This window comes from Camelus bactrianus, chromosome 3 (genome assembly GCF_048773025.1).
Source record: "Camelus bactrianus isolate YW-2024 breed Bactrian camel chromosome 3, ASM4877302v1, whole genome shotgun sequence".
In the NCBI taxonomy this organism is placed as follows: Eukaryota; Metazoa; Chordata; class Mammalia; order Artiodactyla; family Camelidae; genus Camelus; species Camelus bactrianus.
This window is the reverse complement of record NC_133541.1, coordinates 57,782,288-57,801,902: the sequence shown is the minus strand read 5'-3', so window position 1 is coordinate 57,801,902 and position 19,615 is coordinate 57,782,288. Positions and strand designations below refer to the sequence as shown.

The 19,615-nt window shown below is 37.0% G+C and overlaps 1 protein-coding gene and 1 long non-coding RNA gene across 4 annotated transcripts in view; one reads left to right on the top strand and one right to left on the bottom strand.

Annotated features, from left to right (window-relative positions):
- EDIL3 (EGF like repeats and discoidin domains 3) overlaps positions 1 to 14,894 on the top strand; it is a 392,867-nt gene extending 377,973 nt beyond the window's left edge. For both annotated transcript variants that reach the window (XM_074360330.1, XM_074360331.1), the window contains one exon: positions 11,978 to 14,894. In XM_074360330.1, the coding sequence (XP_074216431.1) occupies positions 11,978 to 12,127 (150 nt within the window). In that variant the 3' untranslated portion in view covers positions 12,128 to 14,894. The remainder of the gene's footprint in view (positions 1 to 11,977) is intronic.
- Positions 245 to 11,960, bottom strand: LOC123618930 (uncharacterized). Of its 2 annotated transcripts, XR_006727411.2 has the most exons (4): positions 11,395 to 11,960; positions 10,964 to 11,157; positions 10,439 to 10,636; positions 245 to 4,197 (listed from the first exon to the last, which is right to left on the bottom strand). It is a non-coding gene; the product is annotated as an uncharacterized LOC123618930 (long non-coding RNA). The 2 variants fall into 2 exon arrangements; XR_012505495.1 differs by having other exon boundaries at positions 10,964 to 11,960.
- Positions 14,895 to 19,615: the final 4,721 nt, after the last annotated feature.

The following is a 19,615-nucleotide window of genomic DNA, read 5'->3' as shown; positions in this document are numbered from 1 at the left end:
TAAGGTCGAGGAAGTTTTAGACATAATCCTTCCAGACAACTGAGGTCCTTTTTAGACAGTGAGTGTTACAAATATCAAAACTGCCGTGGAGCCTATAACCTTCCAATACCAAATACTCAGTGCAGAATTGGGAATTCCCTAATCCACCCTCACTTCTGATGCCAGTTGAGAGTGCTGAGGTCCAAGACCACCTCTGGTTTGATAATTCACTAGAAAGACTCACAGAATTCATTTAAAACTACTTTATTCACAGTTACAGCTTATGACAGTGAAGGGATACAAATAAAAAGCAGCCAAGGGAAGAGGCATATGAGGCAGAGTCTAGGAGATTCCAAACACGGGCTCTCCCTTGGTGGAGCCTTGATGTTCAGAGTTTTTGTTGAGGCTTAGACATGGAGACATGGTTGAGCACCTGCATGGCTGACCTTAGTCTCCTGCCCCTCCAGTGGTCAAGGTGGCCCAAAGCCCCACCATACATCACATTGTTATCATGGACTATCTTACCACAGCCCCCAGATAAACAGATATACTCTAATCATGTAGGCTATTACAAGGTTTAGAGATTACCTCCCAGGAGCTGAGGGCAAAGATTAGAACCCCCCCACCCCAGCCCTTTGGATAATCTTCCACGGCACACTCATTAATATTAAAGTTGTACGTATGAACTCTACGCTCCTTACTGGAATGACGTGTCTGCAAACACTGTGACTATATTAGCCCAACACATCCTAAACCATACATAAATGTTCTCCTGCTGACGAATTATTTTGGTTGGCTATGGCCTTACTTCATCTGCACTTTTGGAAGGCAACAGTTTTATTCAAGATGCTTTGCGTTAGAAGACAGCTTCCTGTTCTTCTCGGCTGATGAGAATTTTTGCTGCAGCATTGTTGGGATGTCCAATAGTGAGGACTCATCCCCCAGCTTATTCTTCTGTAGACTAATAATCAATGTAGACTCTTGTTAACACATCTACTACCTCCAACAAGAGCCTTTTTTCCTCTTTGTACTTCTTAGAATGTGATTCTCAATTTGCACAATTTTCCAAGGAACATTTCTTAGAATATTGGAATTTACCTGGAAACTGGTTCTTGTTTCCTTATTACAGCTGGAAGAATGTACTTATATTTAGGCTAATTTTGTTACAGGGTTTCATTGGTTTAGTGGAATTGATTGCAGAGGAAACCATCAAGAATGATATACCAGCCATTCAATCATGAAATGGTTTCAGGGTACTGGTATGTTTTCCTAGAAAATTGAATTCTCTGAATAACAGCTAGAGTCTATGTCGGATAAAAGAATCAAACTTTGGTTTCAAATTTTTTATATCCAATCACTAACAGAAGTTTCACAAAACATGCAGAACTTCCAATAAGACTTTTTTAAACATGATGTAGATTTAAACCACTCACTGAAACTTTCAGAAAACAATTTTCTACACATTTCAACACAGTAATTTTTATTTTACTTTTTTAAATGAAAAGTTTGGAATTTTGCAATGTTCCAATATAAGGCAAAGTAGGACATAAATTGTTGCTCAGCCTAAAGCATATGAATAATGTGGCCAAAGAATCAGAAACAACTGAAGTGTCTGTTATATACAATATTCATATGGATAAATATTATGTTTAACATCATTTGTGCATACTAATTCTGTGAAATTTTTCATAAGGCTTTAAATCACTTAAAGCATTGATTCAAGTTGTAACTCAAGTTGTAACTCTAAAATGTTTAACAGCCCAGAAAATTCAAATAATGTTGATACTAAGTATGTAAAAATGAGTTTTATGATGCTGAATCATAAATTAGTAAGTATAAGTCCTTTATGTCACCCACAAAAATCAGATTTTATACTCACATAACATGTAAATGCTTACTTTATGAAATAGATACTTAATCTATAACTACTAAGTTTCCACTATTTAAAAAAATGGACCATTATTTTAACTAGAAATTGCTAATTTTAAAATGTCATGAATTCAATGAAAAACTGGGATGAATATAAATTTCTACATGTACTATAAACCCATTTTACAAGCACAAAATTGGGGAAGTCCTGGCTTAAGAGAAATTTTATGGAAAAGCTCAGTTTATTCAACCATAAATCAATCAATCATGACCCAAAATGTAATATAATAGTTTTAAATCTTAGCCTGCCTTGATAGAAGCATTGTATCCACAGCAAAGCTGCACTCAGTTTTTGAGCCATTGGCATAACAACTACATACCATGTACAAGCAAATACCACTTTTTCATAGAATCACAGTTAAAGCAGAAGGTATCCAGTGGAATGCAATCAAGATAAGTCTGAAAATCATCTAACATAGGGAACTTTTTAAGGAACCATAAATGTTTAGCCTAAAGCACTGGATTTGAGTGTGAAAGGCTTGTGTTAGTTATTGTTAAATATGTCTAAAGTGCTTTTCTTTTAACACCTAGAATTCTATGTGTGTTGAGAATAAAGCTGTAAGATTGATACATGGATGTTAGAAAGAGGCATATTTCAGCCTAATAAGAAGGCAGGGTTTCCAAGTGTCTAAATACATACCTGCTTTATTATATTGAGACTTGCCATGGATGGGCTGAAAGTTCCATGTCAGAAATGCTGGGGAAGTTGGCACTAGCCAGATCTGTCTTCTCTTTTAGGTCTCAGATCTGTTCACTCTATCAGTAGAATTAGATAAAAACAGGGTTTCTCAGGGATCAGAGCTGCAAAACACTGTTCTTTTCTAACTTCTTTATAAGCACTCTGAATGAAAGGGTAGATACTCAAAATTATGTATGCTAAGTAAAGAATTCTTAGCTTTTGCACACCTCCAAGCCCCACCCACAGTCTGCCTAGGAAAAAGGGTTTTTATCTTTGTCCTTCCCTTAAGGACATTAGATCAGTGTACAGATCTAGTCAATAAAGCCAACACTGTGGTTGACACTATTAACAAGGCAAATGCAAACAACAGAGAAAACTTGAGAAAGCTTGATTCAATCCTTTCATTTCCACAATATCTAGAATCTACATACCAGAAGAGAAATAATGAAATCTAGAAGATGACTAAGAGGCCACAGGGATAAAGTGATGGTCACCTGAGACCTTGCTAAAATACTGACTTGTCAGCCCTGTGAAGAGCTCAGGGAGGCTATATAAAAATGCTTAAGACCGCTTGCTATTTGGATGATGTGAACATAAATTTCAAAAGGTTAGAACAGTGTGAATCTCTTTAAAACTTTTAATACGTTAAGTGAAAGACAAATAAAAAGCACATTTTTACAAACCCGATGACTTAGTAAATAAATAACATGTGCAAGTTGTGAAAGACAGAGTCATAATGCTAAGAGACACTGAGATGCTCCCCAGCTCTGTGACTGAGCCATGGAGGACAGTCTTGCCTTCCTCCAGTTGATACCATCTCCTCTGGCCTGAGTAGACCATCGTCCCTACTGAAGGATGACACATCTCATCTTACCAAAAAATGTTGCTCCCAGCAACTTTTGATGGTTCTATTTTGTCGGACAGTCTGTGTGTTGAGATTTGAATCCTCACCAGAATCTGACTTGAATTTTAGCTAATATCACAGGAGAGCTGATACAAGAAAATCAGATCCAAGATCTCAGTCACATTGACACAGCTGCATTTTTCTCTCTCTTACCTTCTCCTAGGTTGTAATTGTAGAAGCCTCTCCTCTCCAAGGTATCTTGAGTACCTTTTTCTCCTGGCCCCGTATGTTGGGAAAAACCTGAAAGACCTCTAAGCATTATCATGTTTGAATATCTCAGCAAAATTGTCATCAGCTAAGTAGCTAAGCTTCCTCCTAAAACTGAAATGTGTGCATATTCTTTCTAAAAGCTTCTAAATCAACTTCTCTTTGTCAGGTACAGTGTTTTCCTTTTTCTATATGGGGATTTAATATTCTCCATCAGTCTTTTCAGACTTTGATTTCAATCAAGGTGCTTGTATCTCTAAAGTGTGTATGTGAAAGCACTTTTCTAGAATTCTTACAGGTTTTATAAAGTTAACTGAAAATACCAAGTTTGCATCCCTTTGCCAGGTAAAGCCTTGAAACAGCATTCTTCAGCAGGATCCTCTTAGTGCTGGAGACAAGAATCCAGCACATGTGCCACATGTTCGCACAGCAAGTACAAGGTATCATGCTGGAATTTGCAAATGTGTGCCTTGTTCTGTCTGGGCCGTTATTGAGAGACCTGTGGGGAAAAAAGTACATTTTCAGTATTTTTAGATCTTGGTTTGTTTGATTCCCTTACAGATTTAGGCTGTTTTCTTTATTCTGTTTTATGAAACTTCATTTAATTTTGTTGATGAACATTCAAATATCTATGACTTTCACATATTAAATCAGATGTCATAGCTGTATGCAATTTCAGAGCTGCTATAATTTCTCTATATGTATTCTCCATTATGAATAAAGCAGTAAGTATAAGTAATAATTCAACTACTGCTTTGTGGGTTGACAGTTCCATATTGAAACTTGTGCCGAAAACAAGCTACTTAAAAGAAAATTGTTTCTTCCTGTATTTCCTTCCCAGGAAGTGGTATAGCACTGTACTTTGGATGGTTGCAAATCTTGTGATGAAAGTTAGTGAATTTAAACTCTATTATTCCAGAGATATGCTTTTAACGTTCTGTAGCAGGGTTATGAAATTGGATTTTAGAGTCTCTATTAAAGTGTAACACCACAGTCTCAGTGAAGCACTTGAATCCAAATCGTATGTTAGAGAGAATGTCAGGAAACCACAGAATATACTCTTCTTATTTTCTGTTGTTACAGTAACATCTCTCAGGATTTCTGGTGAGTGTGTACGTGGTATATCCTATACATGTGAGCTTTTGCTAACAGAGACACTGTTATGTAGTAACAATTTTCAATCCAGAATTAATTCCTCTTTGGACATTGCAGGCTAGAGCATTGCTGAGGATAAAATTTGTATTAAATGAATGTGGATTCAGATATGCCAGGATGATGAATTCTAGACTTGGCACAGTTCAGTATTCCTTTCTTCAGCAAATATTTATTCAAAAACAGTCTTGAGATATATTTTGTGTCAAAGTGAAAAATTATTTCCCCACAAGATTGGGACGGCACTTTGCCTTCACCTTCAATGGCACATAATCTTTCCATGGAACCAATGGAAAGATTACCTCATCTTGCCTGTTGCTTCCATTAATCAGTGTCACACACTGTCTAATGCTTTAGAGAGAGTATCTTGATTTTTCTCTTCCCAGGGGACCTTTTGTGATCATGTGAGACTGAACCACTTATTCCAGAAGGCCATTTTTAAAACATTTCCATTAATTTCAGAACGTTCAAAGATAGGGTTAAATATTCTGTCATGTGATAATAGAGTTTCTTTTTTTTTTTTTTTTAACCCCTTTGAAGAATTTTATTTTCAGGTCTCTTTGACCATGTAGTCACATTTTGATCTCACACAAGTAAAAAATTATCCTCCAATTTTAAGATACCTCATAAAGCTGAAAGGCAAAACCCTGAAGAGATTTTCACTATCCTAGCTGAACTGCAACAAAAATGTTAATGTAAAATAGTTAGAAATGACTTAATAATAAATGTTCAGAATCTATAGGTTAAAAATGGTAAAATCTTCAAGACTAAATATTATAAATATATTAGTTACTCCCAGAGTAATTTATAATTTATTGCCACTCTTATCAGGACTCCCCTGTTTAGTTTTGTTTTTCTTATACTTTTATTGAAGTATAGTTAGTTTATAAGGTGTCAGTTTCTGGTGTACAGCACAATGGTTCAGTCATATAGGAAAATACATATATTCGTTTTCACATTCTTTTTCATTATAGGTTACTACAAGATATTGAATATAGTTCCCTATGCTATACAGCATAAACTTCTTGTTTATCTATTTTATATATATTAGTATCTTTAAATCTCCAACTCCCAGTTTATCCCTTCCCACCTCCTTCGCCGCCCCTGGTAACCGTAAGTTTGTTTTCTATGTCTGTAAGTCTGTTTCTGTTTTGTAAATAAGTTCGATTCTTTTTTTTTTTTTTAAAGATTGCACATATGAGTGCTATCATATGGTATTTTTCTTTCTCTTTCTGGCTTACTTCACTTAGAATGATGTTCTCCAGGTCCATCCATGTTGATGCAAAGGGCATTATTTTATTGTCTTTTATGGCTGAGTAGTATTCGATTGTATGAATATACCACAACTTCTTTATCCAGTCATCCCTCGATGGACATTTGGGTTGTTTCCATGTCTTGGCTATTGTAAACAGTGCTGCTATGAACATTGGGGTGCATTGCCTTTTTGAATTAAGGTTCACTCTGGATTTATGCCCAGGAGTGGGATTGCTAGATTGTATGATAAGTCTATTTTTATTCTTTTGAGGAATCTCCATACTGTTTTCCACAATGGCTGCACCAAACTGCGTTCTCACCAACAGTGTAGGAGGGTTCCCTTTTTTCCACAGCCTCTCCAGCATTTATCATTTATGGACTTTTGAATGGTTGCCATTCTGATTGGTGTGACGTGATACCTCATTGTAATTTTGATTTGCATTTCTCTGATGATTAGCGATATTGAGCATTTTTTCATGTGCCTATTGGCCATTTGTTTGTCTTCACTGGAGAATTCCTTGTTTAGGTCTTCTGCCCATTTTTGGGTTGGGTTGTTTGTTTTTTTCTTAAGTTGTATGAGCTGTTTATATATTCTGGAAATTAAGCCCTTGTCAGTCTGATCTTTAGCAAATATTTTCTCCCATCCTGTAGATTGTCCTTCTGTTTTGCTTATGGTTTCCTTTGCTATGCAAAAGCTTATAAGTTTAATTGGGTCCTATTTGTTTATTTTCGCATTGATTGCTATTGCTTGGGTAGACTGCCCTAGGAAAACATTGCTGAGATTTATATCGGATAATGTTTTGCCTACGTTTTCTTCTAAGAGGTTTATCGTGTCTTGTCTTGTTTCAGTCTTTTAGCCATTTTGAGTTTATTTTTGTGTATGGTGCGAGCAAGTATTCTAACCTCATTGATTTACGTGCAGCTTCCAGTTTTCCCGACACCACTTGCTGAAGAGACTGTCTTTACTCCATTGTGTGTTCTTGCCTCCTTTGTCAAAGATTAATTGACCAAAAGTTTGTGGGCTTATTTCTGGACTCTCTATTCTGTTCCATTGATCCATATATCTGTTTTTGTACCAATACCATTCTGTTTGGGTTACTGTAGCCTCTGTAGTATTGTCTGTAGTTTGGGAGGGTTATTCCTCCAGCTTCATACCTTTTCTTCAGTAATGCTTTGGCAATTCTGGGTCTTTTGTGATTCCATATAAATTTTAGGACTGTTTGTTCTAGTTCTGTGAAAAATGTCCTGGGTAATTTGATAGGGATTGCATTAAATCTGTAGATTGCTTTTCACCATGGAGTATTATGCTGGCTGTAGGTTTGTCATAAATACCTTTTATTATGTTGAGCTATGTTCCTTCTGTACCCACTTTGGTAAGAGTTTTTATCATAAATGGGTATTGAATTTTATCAAATGCTTTTTCTGCATCTATTGAGATGATCATGCGGTTTTTGTCCCTTCTCTTGTTGATGTGGTGTATCACATTGATAGATTTGCATATGTTGAACCATCCTTGTGTCCCTGGGATAAACCCAACTTGATCATGGTGTAGGATCTTTTTTATGTGTTGTTGGATTCTGTTTGCTAACATTTTGTTGAGGATTTTTGCATCTACGTTCATCAACGATATTGGCCTATAGCTTTCTTTTTTGGTGTTATCTGTGTCTGGCTTTGGTATCAGGGTGATGGTGGCTTCATAGAATGAGTTTGGGAGTATTCCCTCCTCTTCAATCTTTTGGAAGTGTTCGAGAAGGATTGGTATGAGCTCTTTCTATGAGATCCCCAGTGAAGCCATCTGGTCCTGGACTTCTGTTTGCAGGGAGAATTTTTATTGCTGATCCTATCTAGTGATTGGTCTCTTCAAGTTGTCCAATTTATTGCCATCTACTTGTTCATAGTTTTCTCTCACGATTTTTTGTATTTCTGTGGTGTTGGTTGAAATCTCTCCATTTTCATTTCTCATTTTGTTTGTGTCCTCTCTCTTTTCTTCTTGGTGAGCCTGGCCAGAGTTTTGTCAACTTTGTTTACTCTTTCAAAAGAAACAGCTCTTGGTTTGATTGGGTTTTTTTCCATTGTTTTTTTTCATCTCTATTTTATTTCTTCCCTTCTGCTGACTTTAGGTTTTGTTTGTTCTTTTTCTAATTCTTTTAGGTGGTAGGTTAGGTTGTTTGAAATTGTTCTTTTTGAGAAAGGCCTGTACTGCTATGAACTTCCTTCTCAGGACTGCTTTTGCTGTAGCCTACAGATTTTGTGTGGTTATGTTTTCATTGTTGTCATTTGTCTTAAGGTATTTTGTAATATCTTCTTTGATGTCATTGTTGACCCATTGGTTTTATAGTAGTATGTTGCTTAGTCTCCATGCTGGCATTTTTCTCATTTGTTTTTCTAGTTTCATGCTATTGTGGTCAGAGAAGATGCTTGGAATAATTTCTATCCTCTTAAATTTGTTGAGGCTTCTTTTGTGCCTGAGTATGTGGTCTATCCTAGAGAATATTCCATGAGCACTAGAAAATAATGTATATTCTGGTTTTGGGGGGATGTAATTTCCTAAAAATATCAACCAAGTATAACTGTTTTATTGTGTCATTTAGAATCTCCCTTGCCTTACTGATTTTCTGTCTGGAAGACCTGTCCAATGATGTTGGGTGTTAAAGTCTCCTACTATTACTGTATTCCCATCAATTTCTCCATTTATATCTGTTAGTATTTGTTTTTTATATATATCCTATTATCCTATATTGGGTGCACATATGTTAATGAGTATAATATCTTCATCTTGTGTTGCTCCTTTGATCATTATATAGTGTCCTTTTTCTTTATGGCCTTTGTTTTAAAGTCTATTTTGTCTGATAAGAGTATTGCTATTCCCACTTTCAATCTAGTGGGTCTCTTGTAGGTAGCATATTGTAGGCTTTTCATTTATTATTCAATCTGCCACTCGTTTGATTGGAGCATTTAGTCCATTGACATTTATAGTAATTATTGATCTTTGTTGTCAAGTTGATTTGGTGTTTCTTCTTTGTTCCTTTCTTTTCCTTTTCTTTCTGTCATTTGATAATTTTGTATTAGCTTTGCTTCTTTTGGGGTTTTGTGACTCTAAATGCTTTGTTTTTCCTTGTCTGTGAAATTCTTTCTCTTGCTTTCTATTCTAAAGGATAACCTTGCTAGATAAAGAATCCTAGGCTGCATCTTTTTTTCATTCAGGACTTTGAATATATCTTGCCACTCCCTTCTGGCCTGTAGTGTTCAGCTGAGAGCCTTATGGGGGTTCCCTTGTAAACTCACTCTTTGTTTTTCTCTTGCTGTCTTTAGGATCATTTATCTTTAACCTTGGCCATCTTGATTATGTCTTGGTGTAGGTCTATCTGTGTTCTTCTTGTTGGGGACCCTCTGTGCTTCCTATACTTGGTTGGAAGTTTTCAGTCATGATTTCTTCAAATACCTTTTCTTCTCCTTCTGGTACCCATATTATGTATAGGTTGGCACACTTATATTGCTTTCATTAGTTTTTACTTGCTTTTCTGTCTGCTGTTCTGATAAGGTGGCTTCTGTTATTCTGTCATCTAAGTCACTTACTCATTTCTCTGCATGATCTAGTCTGCTTGACTGCCTTTAGTGCTTTGATCACTCCCTTTTTGAAGTCATGATCTAGTAGACTATTGAGGAGGTTTATTTCATTGATTGTTTTTTTCAAGGAATTTCTCTTGGTCTTTTTAATTGGGAGTATCAGTTGTCTATTGTGGTCTTGAAGGGCTGTTTTATTTTTTGTTTGTTTAAATTTAAATAATTAGGAACATTCTGTACAGATTTTGTGATGGCTGTTCACCATGTCTTTCCTCTGTCTGTATGGGCTATTATCTCTTTAATTGGGGGTGTGGGGATCAGAGCCTGCCCTGATAGTTGTTGTTGAGCTGGGCCTCCTTTTTTGTTCCATGGTTGTCACAGCCTTGACAGGGGTCTGCTCCCCTGTTGCTGGATTAGAGGCTTCTAGACCTGTTTCTGAGCTGTGGTGTCTGGTAGGCAGATGTCCACTGGTAAGTGCCCTCGGTGGTGGTGTCTGTTACTTGTTATGTGGGGTTACAAAGTGCTCCTTGTTGATGCTGCCTTTGTCCTGTCCTTAGCTGTGGGAATGTCAGCCACATGCTCTGGTGTCCACCAGGTTCTGGGGCCCAGGAACCACCAGTGCACATCCGCCAATATCAGGTGCTAGGACCCACCATAGGGAGCGTGCAGTCACAACCTGAATCTGTGGTGCACCACAGGGTTAGCAGACCCCAGCCCCACACCTGCATACAGGACATTACGCTGGCCTGTTATTAATTATCCATACTCACCTCTGCCGTGTATCAGAACTCTGCTTACTGCTTGTTTGCCCTAGAGGTGTGGGTCCAGAGAACAAATCCACCTTCTCTACCTGGGGCTGTAAACAAATCTCAATCCCGCCTGGCCTGTGAAGTTACAGGGCTGCTGGGTGTGGATTCAGCTTTCAGCCCTGCTTCCGTGATGGCTATGCCCAAGCCCCACCTCTCTTCCTGCAAGAAAACACCAACAATGGAGCCAAGTGGAGAAAGCAGCTATGGCGGGGCTGTGTTGTGCCCATCCCCACCACACCCCCCAACACTGTTCCTTTTTTATGGGAGGTCCCAGGCTGTTCTGTTCCACACATGCCCTCCAGTCCCCTGAGACGTCCTCTGTGCAGTGAGCCCTCTGCTTCGCACAGATCTCCAGCAGCCAATCCTGGCTTGTTCCTGCGGGCTCGAGTCTAGGGCCAAGGATCGCAGGGACCCTCACCCCTGCTGACCTCCCATGCTGTGCCCTCCCTGCAAGACCAGTCCTGCACCGATTTTTTTTTTTCTTACCAGATTTTGTGAGAATCCTCCTGTATTTCAAAGCGAGAAACACTGCCAGAGTTCAGTCGGTGTTCTGTGTGATTCAGTGGGTTTGTAGACATAATTCTTGGTATATCAAGGTTCAACCCCCATGGGCTCCACTGTTTTGATTTTGGGTTTTTTTTCCCTGAAGCAAGCACTTCCCAACGTTACTATTAAAGTCTCTTGGGAGAAAAATGGACATAAAAAGTTCAAAAAAACTTTGAAACAAAAGAAGAATGAGGAACAGGCACACAATGCCAACATGCCAGGACATTGTAGGTCACCATGCTCACAACAGTGTTGTATGGATTCAGAAATTAATAGTATTGATTGGGGTTTCTCTCTTGGGGATGGGTTTTGTTCTCTGTTGTGAGACGTATGTGAAAAACAAACACTGTGAGAAAGACCATGATGCTCACCAAGTATCCATGTGCTCCTCTCCATTTTCCAGACTCCTTTGCAGTTGGGCTGGGGTCCTATAGTTAGATAAGGTCAATGAGATGTATCCAAGCTCCCCCATACCTTTTTCTTTAAAACATCCTGCACAATCTCCCAGCTCTCTCTCCCCTTGAGGATGCGGACATCTCCTCTTTCAGACGGCGGCTGTAATTTCCAACAGCCCACATCTCTGTAGCACTCCTTCAAAGAAAGCATGTTGGTAGGCTGCCTAACCAACAGCCTGTAACAGAAGCAAAAAATAACTATTTGCTGCATTAAAAAATCCTGATAGACAGTTTTAAGATAGACAGTTTTAAGAAAACATTAAAATTCATAACTATGTATTCCTGCGTTAGACAATCTACATCTTATTTAAGTCTTAAACAGGCATTGCCAGTTTCATTTCAAAATGATCAGTAAAAGAAGTTGCGATATATTTTGAAAAACCCAGCATGAATTACTTATCAAATCTCATGTTTAGGAAAAATGCTCTCAGCAAGAAAATAATAAAAATCATTTCTAAGAAAAGGAAGGCCAGATGATTGATAGTCTGTTCTTTACTAGGTTTTCCAGGGCAATTTTGACAACGATACTCACAGGAAAAACGTCATCGACCCTCCCATCTATGCTCGGCATATAAGAATCCTTCCTTGGTCCTGGTACGGGAGGATCACGCTGCGGTCGGAGCTGCTGGGCTGCACAGAGGAAGAGTGAGGAGACCCCCACATCCTGCACCCCTCCTATTTCCCTAAAAGTCTCTCCATGGAATGACCTGTGCAAAAATCTGTAGGAAACTGAATGGGATTTTTCATGAAAAAGTGCTCAAATTATGGTAGGCCACTAACTGTCTTCTTAAGGAGGTCTAAGCCTGCCTTTTCAATGGTTTAATTTGATTTTTATCGTTTAAATTTCTTAAGCAACATCGCATTAACTGTGAACTATTCTCATTGTTTTCTGACTTATTCATACTGGTTGAAGTATATTAGGGAAAGATAGTAGCACTCTTTTGATAGCAAGGGTAAAAATATCTCACAGTTATCAAACACAAGGTTGTTAGAGCTTTTATAATCAATTCTTATAAAAGGAATACTGCAATGTTAGCAATAAGTTTTTTTTTCCTTCCGTAATGACTCTATATTATCCTATTTCCCTGTGCCTACGGTGTTTAAACTGAATTCTGATGAAGAATCTAATGTGCAGTACTAATTGATACTATAATTCTCATTTTACTTTCATTATTTCTAATCAGATTGCTATCTGTTTCTTTTTGTTCTATTCTATACACTGTATATTGCCTGAATAACTCCGTATTTTTCCCAATTGAGTTTTGTCCTATTACTCACCTAAAAGAACTCATGCTTGTATGTGTGTGTTTATATGTATACACACACACACGGATGAAACGTGACTGAATATCAGTCAGTACATTGGTCATAATTAATTATCAGTAGGTTGAATCTGCAATTCTTTTGTATAACTATTTAAATTTAATTTCCAAATACTTCCATTTTGCAAAATAAACAACAAAATTCCATTATATTCCATTATGATTCTTTAAAACAAAATGTAAACCTTTGTTTTACCAGCATTTACATAGCCTTATCTTTACTTTAAAATAATAGAATAATAAAATGTCTATTTAAAAATTTTTTAGCAAACAAATATTGACATAGTGCTGCATAACCAGGTCAAGCATACTCATCATTTCTTTGTTCATCTCTGCATTTCCTGTGAAACTAGAATTTTATTGAGGTTTGAAACTTGGTGGTGGTTTCTCAGGAAAGTACAGTGGGTACATATTTGTGAGAAAAGAAGTATACTAATGACAAAGCTGTCAACCATTTTCAAGATGAAAATTGATTTCTACTTATTTTGCTTCAAAGGTTCTGAAAAATAAGCAATTATCATCACAATTTGTTATTGATAATGGAGGTCTCATTGACAGTCTCTCAAATTAAAACTCACACTGCCTCCATGAAAGTCTTCAACATCTAATTTATAACCTTTACAAGTATTTGTTTTCTAAGGCTTAGACACAGAATTATTGGGGTTTAAAATTAAGGGTCCTGGAAAAGAAAGTATGGTATGTGTACGAAACGTTGAGGTCCTGTGCAACACTGCTAAGTTCTTTTCTTTATTATTTGTGCTGCATAACAAAAGCCACTAGACTGTTACTGTCTTGTCTGTGTCCACGTGCTAACAGCATCTCTTAATGATGTATATACGGTGTTGTCTTCAATCATAGTGAAGAATCTAAAGAGAAAGTCAATCATAATGGCATTTTTCAAAGAGCAAAATACAGACTAGCTGGCCACATATTTGTCCTATGCCCACACGCTTTCTAATTTAGGTTCTTATTATAAAAGTGTTGATTTGAAGTATCTGAAATGGTGAAAACAAAACTGCCATGTCATCAATATCACCTTTCTAAGAGAACTTTAAAATATGAATTTAAATATTTTTAATATGCTAAATATTAAGGTCATGTTACAAATAATGACTTAGGTCCAAAAATATACAGAGACTTACTTACTTCATAGCCAATGGCCCTTATTTGTTTAAAAATTTACTGTCCTACCAAATTCCTAGCCATTTTCCTTTGTACACTATGCACAATTCTTGATCCTTAACAGAGTGTGTTTTTAAATTTTTGAGTAATTTTTAATGCTTTACTTTCTCAAATTATTCATGGCTTCTTATAATGTTTTGAATTATATCTTACTGATTTTTTTTGAAAAAAATAACTAGTTTCAAAGGGAGTTTGTTAAAATTCGGTTACCTTTCAGAAATAGATGGCTTTCTCTTGCTTGTGCATTTTCTCTCTGCTCTGTATGCTTTTCATCAACACAGCATATCATGGGCTAGCTGTCCAAGACGCCCCAAATTAATAACAACAAAGAGATTCCGACATGTGGAAATGTTAATAATTAATTATTGTGAAGTATTATGTAACTTTTGTGTCAATGACATCAAAGTAAAGCAAACTTTTTCTATTTAAGTTTACACTAAAACAAGTAAAATCTCATAAGCAGAATACACAGAAGACTTAGTCTTCACCATACTAAGTAACTATAATATGCTAATTTTATAATCTATGAAATTACAATTTTAAACATCTTCATTTCATCTATGTCTTATTAAAAGCCTTTATCATAATCACTAATTCTAATTTTAGGATTGACTTTCTCTTTCTGAATGGCTTCATAAGGGTTGGTGTGAATTTTGAAGACTTGGGGTACTAATGATAGTATCTTTGCTAGTCAACAAATTATGAAATATAATACTCACTGCTGGCGTCAGATGTGTCAGTAAGTACAGAAATAACTAAGACACAAGATAACCTTTGCAAACTTTCAACTGTGTAATATTCCAATGTTGGGTTTTTTTTTCCTTTGTATATATTAAATCATGTAGGATGTTGTAAAATCAGTATGACCTTGTCTAGTCTTCAGAGTTAAAATAAACTTTTGAAAATCTGGGATACTTTTGAAGCCGCTGTAATCAAACACATTTGTAAGAATGCACAAATTGTCTCAATGTGAATACCCACTACTCTTACCTACATGCTGGTTTACTTTTAACTTTGTACAGGAAAATTAAACAAGTACAGAACAAAAACAAACATCAAAATCACAATAGCCTTCAAATATACATTGCTATCTGCTAAATTGGCCTTTCCAAAATTATTAAAATGTGTGCATTTCTCCTGCTCCTTTTAGCTGGGGAACATGTTATTGGAATACTAATAACCCAGAGTCGTATTTTTTTTGCCTCATGCATATTTAAAGCCTTGAGCTCCAGGACTGATCTGCCCATTGTGAAGCCACTGCTGTTATTTCTATTGTTCTTTAAGTGCATGATTCTCAGGAGTATAATGGAGAGATTCAGTCAATACTAAGCAGTACCACAAACACTAATATTTATCCATATAACTCTAGCTGCTGCTGAAAGAAAATCCTAACACTTGGCTTCTTCACAAACCCTGCTTCTTCCTCTCTGAAAGTCACTGGTAAAATATTCAGTCCATTTACGTCCCACATTTAGATATTTTCTTAACATTCAAAGAATTTAGGGAAGAGACTTGAGATATTAAATGCTGACTCCTGAGTTGAGGTTCAGTGAATCTCTGCTAGTTCTCAGACTAACTTATTATATGTTTGTGTATTCGTACATGTTCCTATTTAATTGCATTTTAATGTGAATGGTTCAGTGGGGTTCCATTTCTTGCCTACTTTTCCCACATACAAACCTATACAAATGTGTTTCTTATTAAATACAAGCAATTATACGTATTTTCCCAATAAGGCCAATAAAGAATTATGACATCTAAACAGGGTAAAAATTCATTATGATAGAAGAATTATTCAACAGAAACTTTTCAACTATGAGGCTTTTAAAATTACTAGTTCAAAATGTAAAAATAGTAAAAATATTTCCAAGGAGGAAAGTCTGATCATGTTGAAATTTGATTTTAAAAATCTATTAAGAATAACTTCATGAATGGAAAATATTCTCTCTACATAATCTAAAATTTTAAAACATCTAGCACTTCAGCTTTGAATACATGATGTTAAATGCTGTGAGAAGTGCAATGCTCTCTCTTCCCAAACGCTAGTTTAAAATATTGTTAACAATGGAGTTAGTGTCTTATTTATTTGTGAAAAAATACTGCCACAAAAGTGTCTGTGAGATGCGAAAGTACCCTTTCACCTGAGCAGTTAAAATGCAGGATTAAACAACTCTGCTAGTTGAGAAGCAAGAGAAGGTGTTGTCATTTGTCTCTGCAAAGAAAGAATACCTGGTAGAGGTAGCATTTTTCTATTGGTTTTGAAAGAGGAAATGGGAGTCCCTGATTCTACTGCAGTAAGAGGCTATAATTCATACTGGATGTTTCCACATTGCCACCAAATAAAGTGCTTTCCACAGCAGGCAAGTGGCACTTGCTCACAGAGTTATTTCTATTAAATGAATTTGGTGGCAGAAATAGGAAAACATTTTTGGAAAAGGCTCCTCATTTGGTAGTTTTTGCATCTCTTGGCAGGAGCTGATGGAGTCATGTGAAACCACTAATGCTGTGGAAATATGGTAGAGTAGCATCAGCACATGGTCACATTACATGATTAAGCACTGCATATGGTCACTGTCTCTAATTTTATTTTAACGTCCTCAAAGGCATGAACCACACTTTCATATTTTCCCTATTTATGTAAAATCCCCATAGTGCTATTCATATGCCCACATATAAATGTATTAATGATGATCAATGGCTCAGAGGCTCAACCTGCTGCCACCTGGAAAAGAAGTAGTGCTACTGAGACTGATGGGGTGCATTCAAACAACACATCCCCCACGGCCAGTACACAAACAGCTTTGTGATAACTTCCGTAGGCATCAGGCCAAAACACTACAGAGGATTAACAAGACGACAACTGGGAGTAGGCAGCATGCCTATGACAGAGGAGTATTTTCAGGGATAAATGACTTAAATGACAAACATATTTACACATTTTATAATTTTCCCACTTTTTTGAAATGTAAAGAAAAAGAATAAAAAGGACTTGCCTTTCCAGAAGAGAACCATAGCAGGCCGGTGGCTCTGGCAGGGTTAATTAGCACTATGCTTCCCAAGGCCAATGGCATTTTCCACCTGAACCTAGGAGAGAGGAATTGAACACAGAGGTTAAACATGGTGTATCACAAAGGAAGCACTAAATAATCAACTCCAACAGTTTAACTTTCTCAGTTCTCAAGCTTCTTAGGTAATGGTACGGATTTTCTTTTTTTTTTTTAAGTAGAAGCAGCCTGCTATTATCTGAAGTTTATGTCTGCCCTACCCTCTGCCAAATTCATATGTGGAAATACTAACCCCTAAAGGTGATGGCAGAGTAGGTGGGGACTGTGGTACAGGGGATTAGGTCACAAGAGTAGAACCCTCATGAAAGGGATTAGGGCTCTTATAAAAGAGCCACCACAGAGCTCCCCAGCCCCTTCCACTGAGTGAGACACTAGCCATGAAACTGGAAGCTGATCCTCATCAGAAAGCGACCATGCTGGTATCTTGAACTTGGACTTCCCAGCCTCCAGAACCGTGAGCAATGAATTGCTGTTGCTGATACATTACCCAGTTTGTGGTATTTTGTTTTAGCAACCCTAATGAACTAAGACACATCCCTAGAAGGAATCTGTTACTAGTGGTATAAATACTTTAATAAGCTGCTTGGCATGTGGACTTTTAAACAATAGTAAAATATTTTTCAACTTTACAGTGGAGAAAAATTAGTGGGTTAGGACTAGTTTATTTTCTTGATTAAATACATTAGGAGACGAGGGGAGGGGAGGAGAGAGGAAGGAAGGATTGAGTCCATTGTAAAAATTCTTCTGCAAAACATACTATTTCAGTTATATTCCTGTGTATGTAAGTGTTCTTTATCACAGTGCTAATTATTTTTCTTACTTTGAGATAGCCATAAAAGTTTGAAAACCACTGCAGTATGGTCCCTGAACCTCTTTCTTAATGAGTGGCATCTCTTGGTTGCCACGTATGCTGGGGGCTGATGTGAGTTTAGAGCCAGAATTGGATGGATCCTGTCAACAGGCTTTTAGGGGCTGGGTGGGGACAGAGGCGGCACATGGTGCTGGAGGCCTGAGAGATTTTTAAGAAAACAAAGAGATACTACACGGAGAATTGTGTGGATTTTTTCTCTGCGGTGGGCAAAGCCCTTTGTCCTCCTCGTAAAATATTCTAATAAAATAAATTTTTCCCTATTCCACTTCATTGTTTATTCTGCTAAGGAAGGTGCGAGTACGGCCTGAAGGTGGGTTTGCAGCATGAGCAGAGGCTGCCTGTGGGCACCTGGCACTTGAGTTTAAACATACAGATCCAAAAGTCGTTCTGTTTTTGTTTGTTTGAATAGACATTGATGGGTTTTTTTTAAATGGATTTTTCTACAGTCACTTCTGATTTAAAAATTGATAATTTGATTCCCCCCACACCTTCATTCTAACCTTTTAAGCCTACCTTTCAGAACTCTTACTACTAATTCTTTGCTTGAGAGTTTTCCTACCTAAACCTGATACCATAAATGCCTCCAAATAGTAGCATTGGGCTGTAATTCAGGACCTATAAAATGTTGAAATGTTTTCACTTTCACTGGAGATATAAAAGCTAAATCCTTTCATAATTAACACTGTAGAAACTACTAAATGAAGATTAAGATTTAGATTAACCAACTCTTTAAAAAATCATTCTCTGAGAAAAATTTCAAAATCTACACAAGCAAGGTTCTGGAAATACAAAAATGAAAAGACTCCAACTGTCATGAGATTGCAATCTGGGGGGTGGGAGTGGGCAGACAAGGAAGCCAAGGATTGTATTAGGTGCCGTGACAAAACTATGCGCAAAGTGCAAAGAGAACACATAACACAAGCACTCACTCTAGTAAATGAAGTAGGTCAGGCAAGTCACCCTGGGGGAGGGGACATCTGAAATGACATCAAAATGGTCCAATTTAATATTTATGACTCCCAAAATCTCCAATTTACTATTCATGATAACTCTAGGAAGTAACTAACATCTCCTCTTTGGAAAACAAGAGAGGCTGAAAGAGGTTAGGAGATCTGCCCAAGTTGCAGAGCTCTGCTTTGTCCCTAGATTTGATTCCTCTCCATCCCGATGTAATACCCATTTTCTTCTTTTAAGTCAAAGGAGGTGCTGAAAATGTTTCCTTACATACTAGTACATAAATTACCAACAGGAATGATATTCCTCCAGACAAGCAGTCATTGTTTATCCTGCAACTCCTCACACTGTCCTAAATAACTGCATAGACCAGTATTATCTAATAAGGTTTTTGAAATAATTGGTTAATGAGCGATGTGTTGATCACAAGACATATAAGGACAGGTCCTCAAAAGATGACGAACAGCTAATGAGCACCATGAGATATGTGATGGCATTAATTTTTTAAAAGGAGAATAATAAGCCCCAGATGTCAAAGTATCTGCTATCCCACGACACAGTAAGTGGCCTGTCCCCATGTGCAGAAGCATGAGATTGTTCATGGAAAAATCAAAAACATTTATATTTAAGAAAATTTGGAGAACAGCATTCACTCGGTAAGAGAGGCCACAGATAGTTTCCATTTTTAAAACAAATTCCAAATAACACCCAAAAAACAAGAACAAAAACCATGCCTTCTTGAG